The sequence below is a fragment of the Pteropus vampyrus genome, unplaced genomic scaffold, assembly GCF_000151845.1.
Source record: "Pteropus vampyrus isolate Shadow unplaced genomic scaffold, Pvam_2.0 Scaffold5, whole genome shotgun sequence".
NCBI classification, from domain to species: Eukaryota; Metazoa; Chordata; class Mammalia; order Chiroptera; family Pteropodidae; genus Pteropus; species Pteropus vampyrus.
In genome coordinates, this window is record NW_011888786.1 from 5,098,809 (window position 1) to 5,113,271 (window position 14,463).

Genomic DNA, 14,463 nt, shown 5'->3' on the forward strand with positions numbered 1-14,463 from the left:
ATCCTGCACTCACTCAGGTGATGTTTAGAAGCCTCAGCTAATTTCTTCTTCAGTGCACCAGTGATATTTAGGGATTGCTGAATAGAGTGAAGACAGATGTGGGATTTGTGTATTTGTTCAGGTGTCTCAGTCTTCTAATTATTTTATCATTACCTACTTTCCCCTGTAATTTGTTTAAATTTGAAATCACATCACCAATTTACCTCATTGCTGTCAGGTCTCCTGTTCATTCATTAGAGAATTTTTGTGACCAGGTCATTAATAACTGCAAGCTTGCTGACATATAAAGTCATTCATGTACTTAATTCTACCCAAATAGATGTCTGAAACAGTACTTGACTCCAAATATACTATCTTGATTTTCTTCACATATCATAGAAATTTAGAAAAAAATTGACAGTTACACAACAGGTTAGAGTGGAATAAACATTAACTCTAGCTTTTGAAGTCTGTGGTTGATTCCGATCCTACTGTGTCTTGCTCCTAAACAAGACAAGTTACTTAGCCCTTTTGAGCAAATTTCATCATCCATAAAAGTGTGTATAGAAAATACTTATGGATGATCTGAGATAGGATCGAACTCAACCTTATATGAGTTACAACACAAAATATTTACAATCGGCATAAAGAAAATTGTTTTTGGCAGCTCTGTTCACAACGTTCGGGATTGTTTTGACCCGTAGTTATGTAAAAAGATGAAGACCGAAGTCTTCATTAGCAAATGTAAGTTTTGATATGGTGTGCGCCTTTTCTCTAAATTATTCTATGTCTTGAAATCACTCTTAGAATTTGAAGATCTGCGATGTGGCATTACGATGATCTCCATCTCATAGGCAAGGATTTGAGGTCAGAGAGAGGTGATGATTTGCATGGGATCCACAGACAATATATTTCAGGGGCAGGATTTGACCTATGTCTCTCTATGTTCAAGGCTCAGTATCTTCTAATCTCAGTGTTGTTTTGCCTCTAAAGCCAAGCTCTACCATTAATTCACAAACAGACTCTGTGTAACGCCTATCTCATCATGACCTGTAATATGAGAAAGTTTGACTAGATGGGCTTTCATATCTTCCTACTCAAAACGTTTATAATTCTTGGTTCCAGACTTAGTCATGTGAACAAAATGTACCACATTTTTACTTGAGTTGAACATGGATATGCCTCTATAAAAAGACATTACCCTCCCTTACTGTTATTTAAATTAATCTAAGTAAAATACAGCTATTAGTAAGGGTCAGAAAATATTTATTTGAATGTGCACAGCAATTGTTTTATGCATGACAATTTTCCTCCTAAATCCATACAGATCCAGAGATTACGTCATCTAGTGCGAGACCATGCCATTTATTCTCTTTCAATATATATGTAACCCGATGCCTAGTGTACACCATTCTTGATGGTTGAGATGGGTGTGACGATCATGTTATAAAGGAAGTGCACCATGACTGACAAGAGCACAGAACAGGAAGAGCCTATTCAAGCTACAATGTGAAGTTCATGTCTGTGCAAAATTATGATTCCTAATGTTGGTTTAAAAGACATTAGCAATCCAGCCCTAAGACACGGTTTTTAACATTAAGCTTGCCAACATGCTCTTTCCTATCCAACAGCACATAATGACAGGGCAATAAGAGCAAACCCCTGGGCACTCCTATGTTACGATGTACCAGGTAAATCTGTGACTCCTTTAGAAAGCAATTTGACCTATCATATACGTTAAGAGATTTGAAACAGTCCATTCTATTGTTCCATTAATTATTAGTCTAAGACCTTATCTTAAAAATATAATTCTAAATTTATAAGCAACTTCACATAGAAATTTTATTACAGAATTTTTCAAATACTGGAAAAAATGCAAATAACTGATATGTCCTAGAATCAAGATAAGTAAATTATAGCACACAATTTATAGAGTATAATATAAGCATTAGCATATTTATGAAGGATCTATAATCTAATATAAAAATACTTATGCTCTGATATTGAATTTAAAGCTAAATAAAATTTTGTAATACACAATATCATTAAGTTTAAAGGAACAAATCTACATGTAGAAAAAACTAAAAGTATTTGTTTAAATAAAAATATTACTGGCGGTTACTCTTTGAATGATGGGACTAGGAATATTTTTGTCATGTTTTTTTCTTTTTTAAAATATTTCTAAGCTTTTCATAATGATTGCTCATTACTTCTGTCATGAAAAAAAAAAAACATGCCCCTTCTCAACACACAGTTTTGGTTTCAATGCTGTGATGTTTGCACACTTAAATTCAGTTTAATGATTTATGAACATATGTCTATAAAAAGGCTTACGAATTGTGTTTGACCATACCTCAACCCGATGGCACTCAATGTGCGGGATGTGACTTTTCCTGCCCTCCTCTCCCTTGAGATTCTAGGCAGTACCTGGAGACACTTTTGATCGTCACAGTTTGGAGAAAGATGCTACTGGCATTAAGTAGGTAGAGACCTGGGATACTGCCAGTACTGCCAAACACCCTATATTGCAGAGGACAACATCCACAAAAATTATTATTTAACTGAAAATGTCAATCATGCTGAAGTTGAGAAATTCTGCCTAAAAAGAAAAAAAAAAATGATATTAACTCAAAACTGCCAGAGAAACTCTGAGAAGTTTATTGCCAGAACCTCTGAATAGACTTGGCTGTCCATTATCAACCCATCCATCCACTCACTCCCACAAGGTATTAAAGACATAGAGATAAGTGCTCTGCCTATGTGCTGCTTGAAGTTTATTGAAAGAGGAAGACATAGAAATAAAGAATTTAATGTAGTTTGAAGTGCTAGGATTGAGTGCTTTGGGATAACAGAAATGCACACTTAATCCAAGTAGGTAGGTCAAGGGAGACATTCTGAAACAGACGGCTCTTGAGCTGAGCTTAAAAGAAGGCGTTAACCAGGTGAAGATGAATGGGATTAGTATTTTAGAGAACGGAACATTCACAGTACAGGCAAAAGCATGACACACAGAAGAGCTTGGGAAAGAATGAGTTTCATGGCAGTGGAACATGAAATGGGCACAAGAAAGGGTGGGCAAGAGGCAGAGGTCCCAGGGCCAGAGTACCTTTTTCTGTTTGAGGAAGTTCAGAAATGCTTCCCAGAGAAGAAAGTATATAAACTAAGGGTTGAAGATTGAAAAGACATTTCCAGAAATATGAAGAGGGGAGAGAATTCTGGGAGAGAGAATAGTATATGCAAAAAATTGTTAGCTGGAGACAACATAAGATGCTCATGGGACATCACTATAGTGTTGCTGGAACATGAAGCTGGGCAAAAGAAGGAGGCAGGAGGAATGACCAGGAAGGAGGGATGAACTGGATAGGCAGGCTCTGGTCTGACCCTGATCCTTCGTATCCTATGCAAAGACATGGAGATTTTATTTTGTAGGTGATACAGAAAAATCTTGAGTATGAGCTCAGTCCTCGTGTTTTAAAAGACTTCTCTGTGACAATATGAAGTCAGATTGGAAGAGAGTAGGATGAGGACAGGGTTGAAATGAGACAAGCATATCGATGTAAAGAGATAATTCATCAAAGATGCAGTTGAGAGACCCACTGATAAGAATGTGATACACTTTGTATGGCTCGGGATGCTGTGGAAATAAAAAGAAATCACTGTGCTAAGGTGCAGTGGTCCCTTTTTCCTAGCAGAGGAGAAAATGAATAAATAAATATGAAGTGATTTGAGGAACAGAGCATGAAGGTTTATTAGTATCAAGTGTTACATTGTACAACATACAACAGGACTGATTGAATTCAGACTAGGGAGGAAAGGGTGATATTAGAAAGAGTGTAGGTTTTTATTTGAGCTGAAATGGGAAAATACGGATGACTTTTGGGTAAAAAAGGAATTGTGGGAGAAAAGGGAATATGTGAGCCAGGACTTAGAAACTGAGATCAACATAATGTGTTCTTGAAAATGTAAAACTGGGTTTTTTATCAGCTGTCAGTAGTTCCCAAGGTTATGTGAAGCTAAGTACTAAAAGTATCACTGAGACTTAGGTCAAAGGTTACCTCTATGAGTCCTTTATAATGCTCCCCACCCTCTAAATAGTCAGTCTCTCCTCTATGTCATCCTAATCCTTGCACAGATGTGACACCAAAGGTATGCTCATTTGTATGTAAATCCCTTTTAGCCAAAACTATGCTTTTAAGTTCTCGATTACTAGTACACTGCTTGGTACACAGGTGACAGTTAAAAACCATTTTTTTCAAGGTTGATTGCATGAATGACCATTTTTAGTGATAGGTATGATGGATGTTAAGAACAAAAACAGCAATGATACCCAATATTTGTTTAGCTCTGTGCGTCAGACACATGCTGAACGTGATTTTTAAAAATATCATTTAATATACTTCTTACAATAATCCTATGAGTCCAAAGCCATGCCATCCTGAACAAGCCCGATCCCGTCTGATCTCAGAAGCTAAGAAGGGTTGGGCCTGGTTAGTACTTGGATGGGAGACCACTTAGGAAGACCAGGTGCTACAGGAGTAAAAAAATAAAAATAAAAATAAGGGATTGTAAGCTGACAAGGTCCTTGCAATCAGTGAGGTCGACCAAGGTTTGCCTTGCCTAAAAAAAATAAAAAAATAAAAAAATAACCCTATGAGGCAGCTACTAGTACCCTCTTCAGTTTTCATACGAAAGATCTGAAGTTCAGGGTGGTTATACACATTGTCCAAGGCCATGTGGTCATCAAAAAGCAGAATTTTTAACTGACTTCAAGTCTGTCTCACTTCAAGAAACATGAATTACCCATTATTTATATATCTTATGTATTTTCAAGAGAATTCAGACTTAAGGTGATTTTTACCAACAACAACAAAAAAGTTTTGATTCAATGTATTTCTCCTACAACCAAAAGACTCAGTGTAATACAACACTCTGAGGACCAATTTACTTTGAAAAGTTGAAATATGTCTTTAACACACCACTAGATAAGAGTTTATAACCTTAATGAAAAAAGTATATGATACCACCTTTTTTGAGAAGCGATGAAACCTAAAACAAAAATCAATAAAATCGGATGACCCAAACTGTCCTGTCTAGTCCCAGCATTACTCATCATGTGATGAAATCATGCAGATAACTTAATTTATACATCCCTCTAAATTGGCCTACAAATGTGGAGTTAGGAAAAGGAAAGATATTTTATTGAACAAACATATACATTCTAATTCAAATCACTTACTAATGTGGCAGATAATTTCATCAACCCTAAAAGAGGGACTAAATCCTCATCCACTCAACGAGACTAAGAGCTCCAAAAATCCAGATAAATATCCCCCGCAAAATACCTCACCAGCCTGAGACTCCTTCTCAATAGGTTCCTTTTATTGTCAACTCTAGAAGGGGTTGGCTAATTACAGAGACAGGCCAAATCCATCCTGCTATCTGTTTTTGTATGATCTTCGAACTAAACATCATTTTATATTTACAATGGTTAAAAAGTAAAAAAAAAAAAATATTTTATGACATAAAAATTTTATGAAATTTATATTTTAATATTTATAAATAAAATTTTATTAGAACATAGCCACACTCATTTGTTTGTGTATCTTTTGTGCTACCACAACAAAATTGAGTAGGTATAAAAGACTGCATGGCCCACAAAGCCTAAAATATTTACTATAAAACAAATCAAGGACTACTGTTCTAGAATAAAGCTCAGCAAGTGCCAAAGAACTTTATGGGTTTGGCCTTTCAGGTTTATTGCATAACTTAGTGGTTCTCAAAGTGTGGCCCCTGGACCAGCAGCAGCAGGCTAAAGTGAGAAATCTTTAGAAATGCAAAATCTCACACCCTAACCTAAATCTACTGAATCTGAAATTCTTGGGTTGGGGCCTATCAGTCTGTATTCTAACAAGTCATCTAGGTGATGCTGATACTCACTAAATTTTGAGAGCCACAGATATAATTCAAGACATTTGAACGCACAATCTTATCCCAACATAATTACAAGAAAGGCATTTATTGGCTCCTATTTATATTCCAAGCACTGAGCTACCTATGATTGATCAAGATAAAAGCAAGACCACTCTTTAATCATATCTGAGTCTAGGCAAAAACATGAACTTTGTTCAAACCACAAAAATGACCAAATGTTCCCCTCTTAGCTAGTATAGCTTGCCTCCTTGCCAATTACAGCTTTAACCTCTGTCTAGTCTTCGCTACTTTTAAATATAATTTAAGATGCCCAATCGTAAAATTACCCTAGCTTGACTTCATTCAATCCAAAGCAAAACTCTATATCCTAAATCATAACTCCCCAACATGAGCTCAAATCCCGTAAGTTCTTTCTAACGACATCCTGTTACTGAGACGCCCCACGATCTCCACGGTGTGCATCCTCCCACTCTGCAGAGTAATGAAGCTAAATTGTTCAACCCCAGGTCTGTCTGGATGATCTGTGTCTGGAGATTATTGAAACATACAATTCTTCCTAACTTCATTCCTTCTCCCCATTAAGATTTCAGCTCTCTGCTCCCAGCTGAGTTCCTAAAGTAAGCAAAACTGAAAAATAATGGTCCCCAAACCAATGAGTATCAAGCACATTGCCAGATCCAGAGCAGATACTTGGTATCTTAAATGGATTAATGGACTTTTTTAGAACTAACCTGATTACAAACAATAACTTCAGGAAACTTCTTTTTTAAATTACAGCTCAAATTCTTATTTTTGGCTTCTAGTCTTTACCTATTAAACAAAGTCTTTGGATCCCTCAGTTCATCAGATTTTTTTAAAAAAAATTATTTATTTAAATTACTTTCAAGTATACAGCACATTGGTTAGACATCTACATTGTTCATGAAATGATCTCCCCAATGGCTACCTCCCTCCACTGAACCTCCACCCAGCCAATGTATTAATGCTAACTGTATTCCCTGTGCCGTGCTCCTTATCCCCATGCCCAGCTATCAACTACTAATTTGTACTTCTTTAACCCTTCACCCCATTCTCCCAGCTCCCCAAATCCTCCTCCCCTCTGTCCATCACCAAGTCGTCCACTATATTTGTGAGTCTGTTTTCGACTAGTTTGTTCTTTTTGTTTCTTAGGTACCATATATATTAATGAAATAATTTGGTATTTATCTTTCTCTGTCTGGCTTATTTCACTCAGCATAAAAACCTTTAGGTCTATCCATGTCGTTGCAAATGGTAGGATTTCATTTTTTTTAATGGCTGAGTAATATACAGTGGAATATTACTCAGCTCATCAGATGTTAATTGTCACTGTTTTCATGGAGGCCTTCCTGAAATCTTCCAACTGGATGAACTGACTCTTCGCTGCATTTTCTAAAGGCCTTGCTCCCTCTCACCAGACACTTTAGTCTTGGATTAGTTATTCACCAGATGTTTCATTCCTAGCCAATCTGAAACTTCTTAAGGACAGTAAAATGCCCTGATATACTCTATTTTCCTTCACATAGTAAGTGCTTAATACATATTCCTTCAGTTTCAGTTAGAAATCGAAGGTTGTTTTTCCAGTTGTGAAATTGAAAGGACTACTTTCCCAGCCAAATTAGAGTCCATCTAAGTTTGGCTTTTTCATTACACTGCTGAATGTCTCATTTGAAATTATTCCCCAGGGCTATGGGGTTCTGATGGACAGCTGCCCCAGATGTGCTTTTGGTGTGTGAGTATCTCTACTTTGCAAGGGGATTTTGATATAAAATATTCTTAAAAAAAAAAAAAAAAAGTAAAAAATATTTGTAATCAATGAATCAAGAGATTCTAGGCTACTATGGAAACTGGACAGAGGCACTGGAGGCCCTTGATTATGTAGCTTGAGTGGAAGTGCCCAGGCATCATTAATGAATGAAAGTAAATGATGCTTGTGCCATAATTTTTTAAGTATCTTCTCTATACCAAGCTTTGTGCTAGACAGCACGGTTAATTGTATAATCAAGAAGGACTAAAAGTGTGTCAGTTCTCCTTTATATTTTATTTGTTGTTAACCCGGGATTCCACACTGTGTGCTGTATCCCTGTGTTGGCATGGTCTTACCTCACCCAGTGCCTGCATGTAGTACATGCACAAGCATCTTTCTGGCTTATGAATTTGATAAACTTCTCTTTAGCTATAAAAACTCAGCTTAGAAGTCACCTCCTCCAGGGAGTCATCTCTGATGAATTCTCTCTCTCCTACTTATACTCAATTGCTTTGTGTTTTCCTTTTGTATCTTGGACTCACTCGTATAGATCTGTCTACAATAATATATTGTATTTTCTGTGTCTCTAGTTCCTATCTTCTTATACAGCTGAGATTTCCTTGACGGTGGTGACTATCTTTAATTCATCTTTGTATTCTGTGCCTAGCAGAGTGTCCAGCATATTTTAGATAATTAAAAACTATTTTTTAAACGCAAGCCATTGCTGAAACACAAACGGTGAAGTAATGGTAATTATTGAAGTTGCTTAATGGGTACGTAGAAGTTCATTATGCTATTCTCTACACTTACCGTGTGCAAAATTTCTCCAAAATAAAAAGTTCAGAATGATTGAAGACCTTGCAAGATGTGAGATATAGCTGTCAGCATTTTAAACTTCCCACCATAAATGGAGCTCCTATATCTCTAGCTACAACTTCTATGTACCCCACATTTCTTTCTTTTCTCATTAGAACCATATTTAAAGACAAACAACGTTGCCCTGAAATAAAATACAATTATGCCATTTTAGAGCAGATGCAGACCAAAGATATTAAACACAAATTTTCTGGAAAAACTGGAAATTGACAGTTCACATTAAGTATTTTACTGAGGAGGGCAATGTATGGATTTCTGCTCTTGTCACATGTCACTGACTTGTCCAGAAACACAGTTGGGACCTCTGCTTCCACTTTTACCTGTGACCTCACCTCCACCTACACCCAGGCTGACCCACTTAAAACACTGGACTGCCACATTGCTCATTTGTTTCCCCATAGTTGAAGACTTTGCATCAACGGCCCTTCCCTGGTTAGAGAATAAGTGCTCTCTTGGCATTGCATTCCAAGTGACAGCTTCAGCCACACCTCTCAGGTCAACATTCTCATTTCCATGTGCTACAAGCCACCTTCTGCTGGTGCTTATGGTCGCAACTCTAGCCCTTTGCTCAGTCTGGAACGTTCTTCCCCTATTCTCTAACTTGGGAAATCTTTCTCACACTGCCAAGTCCTGTACAATTGTGTTTTTCTCCATGAAGCTTTCTCTCGAGCACTTCCCAGAATGCACCACTCTGTCTGTGCTTCTTCAGGCCATTTCTCGGGCTTATGCCCAGCACTTATTCCTTCTGCCTTATTTAGTAATTAGTTTTCCTATCTAGAATGGAAGCCTCCTGAGGGTACATTCCTTCAATGTTCATCTTGCACCTACCTCGGTCAGTGCCTACGAGAGAACCCTGCACACATTTAGAATTCAATGAGACATATATTACATGCTACACTATGAAATAATGAGATTAATCTTGTGAGCACTCTTCCTTGTTCCCCTTATGAATAAGTGGATATGTGTAAAACCTCTAATCATTATATTAAAATCCCATTAGTCATTTTAATCCTTTTTATAAATTGCTTTTGCTCCTTAAACCTTGAATTTCAACTGAAAGAAAATTATTTTTTTTAAATAGGGCTTTATCGAAATTGGAATCTAATTTAGGTGGGAGCAGAAATATTTCTCTTAACTCTTTTTTCTCCATAGCTAATTCTTGCTAGCCATTGTAGATGATAATATTAAGGCAACAGTGCTTTATCGCAACACTCATGTAGACTCTCTCATTCGAATAGACTCAGAAGTACTTTCTAAGTCAATCCATGCACAGAGTCACATTAGAGAAAATACTCCATGGCAGTACCAGTGAAGAATCATTACTTCTTGAGGACAGAATACAAGAACAAAATTGCCTATAAGAAGCTCAAGTTTTTTCTCTAGGTCTCATCATCTTCACTTCTCCACCAAAAAGAATGGCCAGTTCTCTGGCCTTATTCTAGGCCATGTTTTGTAGGTAGTGTAGTCTCAGTGAAAAGTTTAGCAATCTACATTGGGATGGCACTTTTTGGTTGTTTTGTCATTTGCACGTAGAAAAAATGAAGGACCCTGATAATGTAATACTTTGCGGCTTGCTCTTTAGCTGCTTTTTTTCGTGTTCCTTCACTTGGCTGGTAATTAAAGGGCTTAAGTTCTGATTCTGCTTGGACATTCCGAGAAAACACAGATGGGCCCAGGCCAGAATTCTCACAATCTTATTGGTCTCATTGTTGGACTCCACCAGCACTGGCTATTCATCACCACTGAATATGAGTCACAGGTGGTCAAAATTCAGTGCACCTTAGAAGGAAAAGTGCTTGGGAGACCACTTGGCTTGCTTTCATTCTAATCCTGCTTCTAATCTATGATAAAGTCAGTGATCTGGCATAGCTTGCTTGCATGCCATACTAGGGTCCCACACTCGGGTTGGCATCAAAGACTTGTAGAAATTAGGTGGCTATTATGTGATCTTATTTTTGTGAGTGTATTTCCTTCAGATATCTCACAGATTGTTAGTAGAAATTTCAGGAATTCACTAAATTTCCCATGTATGTTCTCATTAATTCCTATCACAATATTAGGGAAGAGGAATAAGTAAAAAGGATATTGTAGTAAGAAAAACACTACGTAGAATTCAGTATTCCTTGGTTTTGGTCCTGTCTCTGCTCCCAGTTAGCTTGTCTTCTGATAAATCTGTTAACCTGTCCAGACTGCAATTATCATGTAAAATGAGAAAGTTGAACTAGACCAGAATTTTCTAACATGTACGTTAGAATAAAAAATACTCATTTGTCAAGCAAACATGGGTTATACCTCAAATATGGTAATAACCTGCATCCTTGTATTTTAGCATGATCAAGGCTTCTTGTACATTGAATCCTAAGTTTGCCCAGCTTATTGGACATTTGACATAATATATATAAATATGTAGGTCCATCCATATATGTGTGTGCATAGAAATATAAATTCATATATGAACATGGATATTATTTGGATATGAATATGGACATTCATCCTAAGAAAGATGTTTCAGACTAGTTCAAAATTCTGTGATTCTAGTTGGGGAAGTCAAGCTTATATTTCTACTTTTCAGTTATTAGAACTCAGATTCGATGTTTTCATCTGAATGCCTTCAACTTTAAGTGACATAAAACAAAGAATAAAAGTTGAGTCAATGACAGGGGTCTTAAACTTGGGACATTTGACTTTAAATTTCTATATTATTGACATTAGCAGTAAAGGAACTGTGTGCTATCCCACAGAGCTATGAAAGATAACTTCCTCAAACCCTTCCAATGTGGTTCTTTTTTTAGACGTCACTTTATCCAGCTCTGAGTGTAAGCCATCTTGAGTATAGTACACTAAAGTTAGGGAATATGACTCAACCAGGTTCAGAGGACAAAAACTAATATGGTGACAAAATAAAACAGAAACAAATTATTGCAATTATAGAAACTGAAAATATCCTATCTAGTTTATCATGACACCAACATTAGTGCATTGAAGCAGAAATCTCAAAATAATGAAGACTGCTCTGTAGCACTTGGAGAAGTTGCAATATTACTTTACAATATTATTCTCACATGTGCCTCAGCTGAATTTGTCAAGAATTGAGAGTACTTAGAAAAAGGTATGAAAATAACATGAAAACTTTTCATGTTTTTATATTGGTCTAAGCAGTTAGGACCTAATGAACCCACTGTAGAGGAAAAATAGGACTTTCTGAAGATAAGATACATTGATCACTATTAACATATTTACAGAAACAACCTGTACACTGGATGTAGTTTGGGATGATGTCATCTTAGCTATCAGGTCTAAGCTCCTGTAGTTAGAAAGATTACAGCACAGACAGGTTTACATGCATCTACTAACTTACAGCAGTGTACATAATGTGAGAAATGAATATTCATAAATAACTCTGCAATGAAAAATCATAGCCTTATCTGGAAGGAATATTAGCAAGTATCTCAAGAACTCCATTCCTTCACTTGGGAAGAAAGAAGGGCTTGGATGTAAAATCGACATCAAGTGTTAGAAGTTGAAATGATTCAAAGTATGTTATTTCCATAGAAAAAATTTTCATGAAAAATGTGTATGTATGTGAATGCACACACATTCAAAGGGTTAAAGTAAACAAAGTTAATTGACTTTTTCTACTCTTTCATCTTTGAATAATAAAATTGATTTTGGTAGTAAAATACATTAAATGGATAAAATATTTATTGGTAGAAACAATGCTGTCCTGTGCATATTTGTTCCCACTTAAGAGACAAATGTGCAAAGTGGCTCCCTGGGAAATGCAAATGAAACAGTTTTGCAAATTAGGCATCCAAAACACCGTTTTTTGCTAAGTAACTCACTCAGTTTAAGCAAAAAAAAGCTTACCCATTTTATATAATAATCAACAACCCAGCTCCACCCCAGGACCCCCTAACTAATGCAGCACACACAGATACGTCCCTCACAAATCAGAGTGCTCCTCAAGAGGTTGGAATCTCTAATGTAAGTAAGGTGTGGTAGTCAACATGAACTTGACCACCCCAAACCAACCTGTATTTATCTGAACTTTGGAAATATATTCAACCCACAATATCACCCCCAAACTCAAATAAGAAGATAACGGTACAATAATAATATCCCTTCTCTCCCAATGACAAATATCTGGGTAAACAGAAATGAACTGTTCAGTGCTAGTCTGCTCCATGGCAAGCATGCATATTTTACAACTTTTATTTTGGGTATTAAACCTCCTCAACTTCCGCAGTGTCTGCATCCAGTTCTGAACCAGCCCTGACCAAAGGCACAGACTGGGAGCGACCACTTTACCTTCCGAAAAATCAATCAGTCCCAGCAAGTGAAGCAGCTTCAGAGATGCACATATAATCACAACAATACCCACTGTTTGCAGTCCTTCCGACTCCCACTCAAGAGTCAACATCCTTCAAGCTGGCAGAGCATCCCAGCCTCCGGACTCCTTTGGAGCGGAGGGAGTTAATGAGAGAATCCGAGCAATATCTGGCTTGGAACAAAGACTTGTGCGGGAGGAAAGTGAGCAGCTCCTCGCAGATGCACCCGGCCAGGCAGCGGCCCCCCGGGGTGAGGACCGACCTGGGCTGAAGTCCAGCCTCTCATGCTGATGCTGGCATTTGCCTGATGGGGTCCCCCAACCACAGCTGGCCGGCCTCGGGACTCTGCGCTACAGCCTGAGAGTACTCGGACTTCAGAGCTGCGAAAGAAACATCTGTTGGAGAACTGGGGACTTTGCTGTGTCCATGGAGCGAAGGGACACTCCCAGGAAACTTGCCCTAGAGAGCGCGGCGGTACTCCGTGCGCTGACGACGAGCTGCGGGGCTGGGTAGGGCTATCCGTATGCTAGTTTGCTTCCTGGGAAGCTTGCCACTGTCCCCTTTTTTGCCATAGCAGCTGCTCTCTCTTCTCGGAGCTTGCTCCGCGAGAGGGCTCTGGGGATGCCAGGAAAAAATCCGTTTCGGTGGCTACAGCCCTTTTTGGAAAGACCCCGTGGAAGCCCATGGGCTGCTCTCCTAGGGAGAAAAGTGCATGGGGGAAAGATCCGAGATTCAGTCAGGGGCTTCGTCTAACAGAAGGAGCACCCAAGCTGCCTTCCGTCTGCCACTCCGCTGGGGCTGTTGTGGTCCTTGCTGACACTTAGGGAGCATTAATGAGTAGGGAAACTGGTTTAGTCCTTATATTTCCAAACATGCATGGATGAAGGGTGGGGCAGAGCAGAACCTTGTAAGATCACTGATGTTCAGTGACTGTCCCCTGGAGGATGAGTGCCATCACCCTCCTTTAAAAGCAAAGTTTCACAAACTTCCCTGATGATAATCACCCAGGATGCTTGTTAAAAACACTGTCTTGTGGAGAGTCTGATTTAGGGGATCTTAGAGTTTGTGTTCTTAAACAAGAAAGTGGGTGATTCTCATCAGAGTGGCTGGAGCTCGCTGTCCCAAAAGATCCTGTGGCATATCTGATTCCAAACTAGACAAGCAGTGGTCATGACTTTTGGCCTAAGCCAGGACCACTCTGGCTTCATCACTTGGCCAGCTTTCTTCAGTCTGTTGAAGGCCAGCCCCAGAGCGGCGCTGAAGAGAATCAACTGGCACCTTTTTGTGAAGGATTTTTAGCCCCTGGAACTGACTGTGAAACATAAGGGCTCATGAGAAATAGTTTGGACCTCAGGGGACGTTTCCCGGTTCTGCTAGTTCCTTGCTGTGTGATTTTTCTGCAAGACACTTAACCTCTCTGAAAACAGTTTCATTTCCATGAAATTGTGATTATAATACTTTAATGTTTTATTTAATGTTCTCCACTGAAGGAGAATTCTAGGGACTCTAGGAGTTCATAATAATAGTTAACATTTACTGAGCATTGATTATGTGCTCATCAATATTAGAGTGATTTATCAACCA

At 38.2% G+C, this 14,463-nt stretch overlaps 1 protein-coding gene and 1 pseudogene across 5 annotated transcripts in view; one reads left to right on the forward strand and one right to left on the reverse strand.

The window, feature by feature from the left end:
• Positions 1–14,463, reverse strand: part of KCNIP4 (potassium voltage-gated channel interacting protein 4) — a 979,993-nt gene that overhangs the window by 184,655 nt on the left and 780,875 nt on the right. Inside the window, exon 1 of one of the 5 annotated variants that reach the window (XM_011365146.1) lies at positions 12,860–13,055. The exons of the other annotated variants lie outside the window; for them this stretch is intronic. Coding sequence (XP_011363448.1) covers positions 12,860–12,971 — 112 coding nt within the window. The 5' untranslated portion in view covers positions 12,972–13,055. Of the gene's footprint in view, positions 1–12,859; positions 13,056–14,463 lie in introns of those variants that run through there. 5 annotated transcript variants of the gene reach the window in all.
• On the forward strand, positions 4,398–4,515 carry LOC111744024 (annotated as a pseudogene).